The sequence below is a fragment of the Montipora foliosa genome, chromosome 13, assembly GCF_036669935.1.
Source record: "Montipora foliosa isolate CH-2021 chromosome 13, ASM3666993v2, whole genome shotgun sequence".
Classification (NCBI taxonomy): domain Eukaryota; kingdom Metazoa; phylum Cnidaria; class Anthozoa; order Scleractinia; family Acroporidae; genus Montipora; species Montipora foliosa.
Window position 1 is genome coordinate 26,188,885 of NC_090881.1, and position 7,500 is coordinate 26,196,384.

Here is a 7,500-nt window from a genome sequence, read left to right on the forward strand (position 1 = left end):
TGAAGATCGATCGAACGCTCACCTCTTCGTTGGGACTTGGCCTCAAAGTTTCTCTGCGTTTCTCTGTCCTCCTTTTCATCGTCTCCCTTCAATTGCAAGTACTTTGCTTAACCAGGTAAACAAAAACTTGATCATCCTTTCCTAACGAAACGTTAAGCCAATCTAAGATAATTCGATTTCAAAACAAAAACAGTCTACGAAAATGCTACGAAATGGACACTAACCAAATCGAGGCATTTCAAGAAAGAGTAATACTAACTTTGCAAAGTCTTAAGCGAAGGAAAAAGAATGATACACGGTAAGTTTTATGAGTGCAAAGCAAAATGATTTTGTACTTCCCTCCCCACATAGTTCATCACTAGTCTCTCTCACGTTGTCACAGCCTTGAGTGACCGTTAGGTTACTGGGTCTAGCGGATGACATATCGCCCTGCAATCACCAAATCTTTCCCTTTTCTCTCGTGTTGAAATTGACATCAAGTCACGAATCTTTGCGCATCGTCAATATGATTATCTACAAGGATATTCTCAATGGTAAGATTCAAAGCCCTTGTTGTTTTTTTATCATTTGTGAAACCCATTTTTAGAATACTACCTAAGGATGAGAATTTACAGAGATCGGAATAGCCGTTGTTGTTAATCCATCGTTTCGGTGAAATGGATTCGGCCGTCGGTGTGCGACTGTTTTATGACATCAGATCAAATTCAATCACAACGAAACGTATATGGTGCAGTTGTTTCAATGGCGTTTTTCGTTGAATGTGGTATTCGAAGTATACCTGAATGATCGATATTCTCAGGGAACTCGGCGAAACATAATTATTATAAAGATGATCATTACAATACAAATATAAACTCGTTAGATCTAGAGAGAATTCGATCGTGCATTGGAAGAAACTGTTACTGCATTGAAAGGAGAATTTTAGGAAACGCACATGTATCATGTGTTCTTCCCACCACAGGAAAAACAGTTTCATTAATTTTACACACAAGAAGAGAGACTAATTAAAGGCTATACTTTACACCACTATTCATCTTTAGTATCACCCAACTAGTGGACTAATGCAAATCCTGCATTTTGATTGGCTATGCTACTATAGGACTATTAGTAATAGTCCTCGAGTAGCAAAAAGCGTGATGCTTTTTTTCGTCTTATTCCCAAATAAATATTTCTTTAACTTGCATTTGCTAACTTTATTATTGCCTTTTCTGTCCGACTAGTTGGGTGATACTAAAGCAATTAAACCCTTCGCCCTCAAGGGCCACCAGTCAATAGCCCATTCGGCTTTGCCTCATGGGCTATTGACCCGTAGCCCTTGCGGGCTACGAGTCTAATTGTTAAATAGTACCATCCCCTTGTCTAACTTACCCTACCCATACTCGCACAAAAACAACTCGTTCCCCCCCTCCCTCCCCACTAATGCGGCACCCACTCTCCGCTAAATTTTACAGTACTCCTTTACAACTTGTGCTTCACAAGCACAGAATGTTTTTGAGTGAGTTAAAGAAAATAGTAAGGTGAAGCATTTGTGACTGTGAAAGGCAAAACAGACACTTTGGATAACTGTTAAAGGGCTGAAAACGCACAGACATGGGTAACAAACAACTTTAAAATCGTGCGAATGAGTTGCTAAATTGTTCAAACGTACAATTATAAAATTTGAGTGGATCGTCAAGAATTCAAAATGAATTGCTTAGACCATTCTGGCAGTTTGGTGAAATGGGAAACGAGCCTGAGCTATTATAGTCTATTATTTTAATTGTTGTTTGAACTCTTCAGCATTGAACAATCCTCTTTGTAATCAACATCATCAAAGTCCTTTTCACCTACTCAGTCGTGTATTCTGTGACAAAGCCATTATTTTTATTGAGTACTTTGTTTGCTTGCTAACACTAGGAAAAGAGTACTTTGCCAAGTTTGTGTTCCGGTGGGCTTCATGCTCTTTATCACTAGAGCAAAAAAATTAGGACTCGATTCCCTTGGCTGTGAGAAGGCAGATAATAATCATTTCTTCCGTGACAGGTTCTTCAAACTTTCCCCTAAATATACGAGAAATGTTAATTTTCTTACAGTTTCGCATTGACAAAATACTGGTAAATATTTCATACAGTGAAAGCAATCTTGGAAGATACTGGTAACAGGTAGTTGAAGTCTTAGTTCTTCTTTACTTTTTGATGTGCAGAAGGTGAAGTATTGTCAGATGCATACAAGTGCAAAATAGTACAAGATCTTTTATTAGAAGTTGAAGGCAGGGTAAGTTTAATACAAAATGCTCTATCGCATCAATCCTAAACTACTGGTACATGTATCCTGTTATTGTTTTTCAGACAAATTTATAACTGATTCCTCTGGTGATTTAGCTCTTTTTGATTCTTCGACACGTTTTTTTTAGTTCTCCAACTTTGCTGAAATGAGTATCGATGGTGTACTGTAAGTGCCCTTGCAATAAAATCCTTTTCTAAATCCTGTTTGTTAGATCGACTGCCTTCATTGATCATGAAATCCTGCATCGACTTGCTTTTACCAACCATTGCTAGTATTGTCAATATTTTCCTTCATAATGGTCTGTGCTTGGTGCTTAAGATTGCAGTACTATGAGCCTCTCTATGAGTATTTCCAACGAAATCGAAGACGCGAAGATCGCTACTGATGAAACAAAGATCTCAGAGATTGAAGCGACGAAGCGACGATTTAGAAATTATTGTGTTCAGACAAAATATTAGTCAGTCAGATCTAAAAAAATTAATATGAAAATTATAAGTCATTTGATCCCCAATCAAAAAAGCGACGGTTTCGTTGAAAAATCGACAATTTGATGAAAAAAGCGCGACGAATTCGACGTTCGTACGCACCCATAGAGAGGCTCTACTATCACTGCTGCTGTAGAAAACAAGATTTTGATTTCCAGCAATATACCATATTACAGTTGTAGCTAAGTCACCCACTTATTTCCAGGATTTACCCTAATTAGATGCATGTGGATTTTAATAAATGTCACGAAGTGTCCCCTTGCTCTTTTCACCAAAGTCAACATCGTCACTGATGTCTCGGAATACACACAATAAATGTCACAAAGTGTCCCCCAAATGCTGCTTTTAAAGTTAGGATTAACTGCTGCATTTACCCAAAGCTAAAACAAACACTAACCTTTACCCTTTCCTTGTAGTTGAAAATGGATAGGATAGGTTGCAAATGCTTAGACTTAAAGGGACACTTCGTGTTGGATGTCAAAATCGGGCGTGCATCTAATTAGGGTCAATCCTGGCTATACGTGTTAATGCAGACTAATAATTAGAATTACAGTAACGCAATTTACATGATAAAAGAATGTCTGTATGAATACAAGGTCACCGGCAGCCTCACAGCCATTCATAGGCTAGGCCACCGAGCAAACAACTGTAAAATGGCTCATTCAAGGACTTTTGTCCTAACTCTAACCTGAAGGTATTGTCCAAAATGAGCCTTATGCGTGATGATGTCTAACTACAAATTTTGGGCGAATAGTAGAGAATTTACTGTACATGCTTCCATCGTTATATGAACAACATGTGTTTGTGTTCTTTTTTCGCTGCCTTTTTTGTGCGCCCCTTCCCCCCAGACAATGTTCAGTGAAACATGCCAGCGATCGATGAACGGATCTTGATTTTGGAGACCGTGAAAAATCAAGTTACATTGTAATGGGGGTAGGGGGAAAAGCGCAAATTGTCCCAACAGTTTTGACCAGGATTGTAGCTAATTTCACCACCAAGCTTTGTTTGTACAAAATTATTCACATCATTTGGATGTGCAATACTGTTCCCTCATTGGTTTTCTATACAAGTTCGCTCCTTTGGGATTTAGCTCAAGCCAAAATTTAGAAGTTTGACTTTCGAATTTGAGTCTTGGTGGTGATTTTAGCTAGTCAGACGTCATCACATATAAGGGCTATTGTCATTAGATCAGTGGCTCTTCATTATTAAGTTACAAACAACCTTCATGATTTCAGCCTGTAAGGTGAACCTTTCTACAGAAACAGCATTATTGATTTAAGTTCATGATCATGACATTCTTCATGCTATTGTTAGCAGCAAGGCGGTTATTTCTCTGATGGTTACTGGTAACTCTTTTGAGAAAGAGCTTAATAAACTTTATCTTTCCTATAATTCAAGCTTTTTTGTGATGGCCACCCTGGTCCCTGAGGTTTTTCTTTCTTTCTTCTCCTTCTCCTTCTCCTTCTCCTTCTTCGTCGTCGTCGTCGTCTTCGTCTTTGTCTTCGTCTTCGTCTTCGTCTTCGTCTTCGTCTTCGTCTTCGTCTTCGTCTTCGTCTTCTTCTTCGTCTTCTTCTTCTTCTTCTTCTTCTTCTTCTTCTTCTTCTTCTTCTTCTTCTTCTTGAAATTTAACTGTGAAGTGGCGACAACAAACAGTGATAAAACCCCTGGTTTCAGTCCCTGCGAATCTCATTTCCATGCAGATACCAACTGTCAAACTAAAAAACACCCAATGACAGTCATACTATCACATGCTTGTCAGCCATAAATCTGACAAATATCTCCACCTTCCCTGCGGCCAAACAATCAAATTGCATTTGCGTTGATGTTAAAATATCTACCAATCAGAGTCGACAGTTGTATACTGGACTGTAAACCTTACATGGTTATAAGATTTGCAGTGACCAAAACTAGGTGTTATTTTTCCCTTTGTTGTTGCCGCTTCACGGCTAAATTTCATCCGAGAAGAAGAACAAAGAAAAACTTCTGGGACCGGGGTATGCAAATGCTTTAGTTGCTTTATAACTGCAATGATCACTTTGACCCAGAGACTTACATAATCCTCTTTCACATATTATGTGATACAAACGTACAAGTGACCAGCCCCCAGCTGCAGGTGGCTTCAAAGCACAGACGGTAGAGCTTGAGGTGTAGCTCAGTCGGTTAGTGTGTGGCCTTCCGAGCTGGAGGTTGCCAGTTCAATCCCCATCTCATTCGATTGACGTCTGTTTCCACTTTTCTCTGATCCATGTAGCTTAACCTTGAATTCCCATAAAAAAAAGAGCGTTGATGGAGGAAGGGGATAAAGGTGAAAGGAGCACACCAAGGACCACAAGTTTATCAGTAACTCTAGTTCACTGTCACGTGTTACCCTGGTGAAATGAGGACCTTTACCTTTACCAGCTGAGGAACAGTAGGATAACAAGCATCTGAAACACTCTGAGCCTGTTATGTTGCTTCAATTGCTTCTTTTTCTGGACAAACTCCTCTTGCACCTCTGCCAGTATTTCGTCCATGAACTGCTTGTCCTTTTCCTTCCTGTTCCTTTACTGTTTGTGCTGCATTTCCTCTATAAAATTATTATTATTAACACTTGTGCTCTTGGTATGCTATGTGTTACATTTTTGGTAGGTTGATCTACAGTACATTAATGAAACTTTATTTAACTGTGGGCAATTCCTCAGCTATTTACAGAAATATCAAAACTGTAACTACTCAACTATAACTGTTAACTACACTATATTAAAAAGCTGCTTTCCATGAATGCCATGCCTTATAGAGCTTTGCTGATTTTTCTTTTGAATGACCTGAGGGATTCCGCGCGCCTATCCCATAAGGAAGGTGAATCCACATGTATGGTTTTCCTTATGTGCTTTATAATGGTAATCATTGCACAGTCATTTAAAGCTCTAGAGACGTTTCAAAATCAAGGAAGTATGAAGGATGTGGAGAATTATTCAGGTCTCAGAGTGGTTATCCACGTTTATCTGCATAATTCTTTGTGAGCATATTGTGCCTATTTTAACCAATAATATCATTTTAAATTTTCTCCTAGTACACCACTGAGAAAACTGAAATAACTGACGCTATGATTGGTGGAAATAAATCTGCTGAGGATGAAGGAGGTGATGATGCTGACGATGCAAGTAGACATGGTATTGACGTCGTAATGGCAAGCAACCTTCGGGAATTTCCGTGCTCAAAGGATGAGTGCAGAAAAGGCTTAAGAAAATATGCAAAAAAGATTTTTGCAAAACTTGAAGAGAGCAATCCTGAGGCAGGAAAGATATTTAAGGAGAAAGCCGCTGATGTCATAAAAAGTCTTCTGTCAAAATTTGATGACCTTCAGGTGTTTACCGTAGAAGACCCAAATATGGATCCATGTGATGCTGAAGCGATGTTTATTTTTGTTGAGTTTGTTGGGGACAAGCCATTCTTATATTATTTCAAGGATGGATTGTTGGAAGAGAAAATGGTAGGTATTGTAAGTCATTTATTTGAACGGTGTGTCCACCAGTGGTGTATGGATGGTAATATTTTTATCATCAAGGGAGGCCTAAAGCTGCTGTAAATAGATTTTAATGATTGATGTAGTTTCATTCCAGAACATGGTATCGGGCAATATGTCCAACCTTATACAAAAACATTATGGCTTTGATTCCCACCCATGAACGTGATTTTTTTTCTTCCCTGTTTTGGATTTTATACAGTGCTTGTAATTAGCCATTGTCTGGTTGCCCTGAGTATCAAGTATTTATGAGTCAATGAATCATTGAGTCAATGAGTCAAGTAGTTAGTGCAGTTACCCTAACCCATAAAATGAAAGCTAGAACCTCAGAGAGTGCTTACGCCTAATCACTGAAACAAGGGCTTAGGCTTAATCAATAAATTATTGCTATATTGACTGTGAGTCTCATTGACTCTTGACTCATTGACTCATTGACCATTTGACTCCTAAATAATGGGACCTCGGTTGCCCCAGACCACCAGAAAATTGTTTTTACCATGTGGCTTGTTTTTGGTAAAATGAAAAGCCTGGTTGCCCAAAGAAAATGTAAGAAACTGCGCGGCCAAAAATAAAAAATGAATCACATAAGCAGCACTGGACTCTCTTTTCAGTTTTCTATTGTCATTGTCCAATAGTATGAAGTTAACAATCATTAATTTGCTGCAGCTGTGTATTTTCTTGTGTTTTGAAAATCTGTGTCAGATTGGAAAATGCAAACATAAAGACGATGGAGATCGAAAATGCTAAATGTTAAATTGTAGAATGTCAGTCTATTTTTTTTCACGGGTGGAGTAGGGGTAGTATTTATTGTCCCCAATTACATGAGTAAAAACCAAGAATTGGGTAGATCATTGATACCAGCACATAGCACAGTCTGTGCAGGAAGTAATTAAGCAACCCAGAAGAGGCACTACCCTCCAAGTGAAGTACTTGAAAAAACCTGTTGACAGATGAAATATAAAAATTGGTGTGAATTATGTTAGGTCCTGAATTCTGGACCGCTGATGACAACTCCAGTTGGTGCTTCGAGAGGGTCTTAAAGCTGGAGCAATTAACATGCAACCCCATCATCCACATAGCATGGCCGAATCAAACGAAGAAAACAGCACAACATCATCAGAGTTAAAATTTATTTTCTGTTCTTTTTTTTTTTACAGTGAGAATTTGATGGATCGATATGAAGAACACATAGCTATCGTCAAAAAATGTGCACAAAGTATTGTTGTCATTTTTACAATAAATGGA

General features: G+C 38.5%; 2 protein-coding genes across 2 annotated transcripts in view; one reads left to right on the top strand and one right to left on the bottom strand.

Moving 5' to 3' along the window:
* The window catches only part of LOC137982293 (serine-rich adhesin for platelets-like), a 17,225-nt gene extending 16,896 nt beyond the window's left edge, over positions 1 to 329 (bottom strand). Inside the window, exon 1 of the mRNA XM_068829369.1 lies at positions 23 to 329. Coding sequence (XP_068685470.1) covers positions 23 to 79 — 57 coding nt within the window. The 5' untranslated portion in view covers positions 80 to 329. The remainder of the gene's footprint in view (positions 1 to 22) is intronic.
* Positions 330 to 409: 80 nt separating this feature from the next.
* LOC137982811 (translationally-controlled tumor protein homolog) overlaps positions 410 to 7,500 on the top strand; it is a 7,555-nt gene continuing 464 nt past the window's right edge. The window contains exons 1-4 of the mRNA XM_068829967.1: positions 410 to 533; positions 2,183 to 2,253; positions 5,803 to 6,222; positions 7,413 to 7,500. The exon at positions 7,413 to 7,500 is cut by the window's right edge and continues 464 nt beyond it. Of these exons, the coding sequence (XP_068686068.1) occupies positions 506 to 533; positions 2,183 to 2,253; positions 5,803 to 6,222; positions 7,413 to 7,415 (522 nt within the window). The 5' untranslated portion in view covers positions 410 to 505 and the 3' untranslated portion in view covers positions 7,416 to 7,500. The remainder of the gene's footprint in view (positions 534 to 2,182; positions 2,254 to 5,802; positions 6,223 to 7,412) is intronic.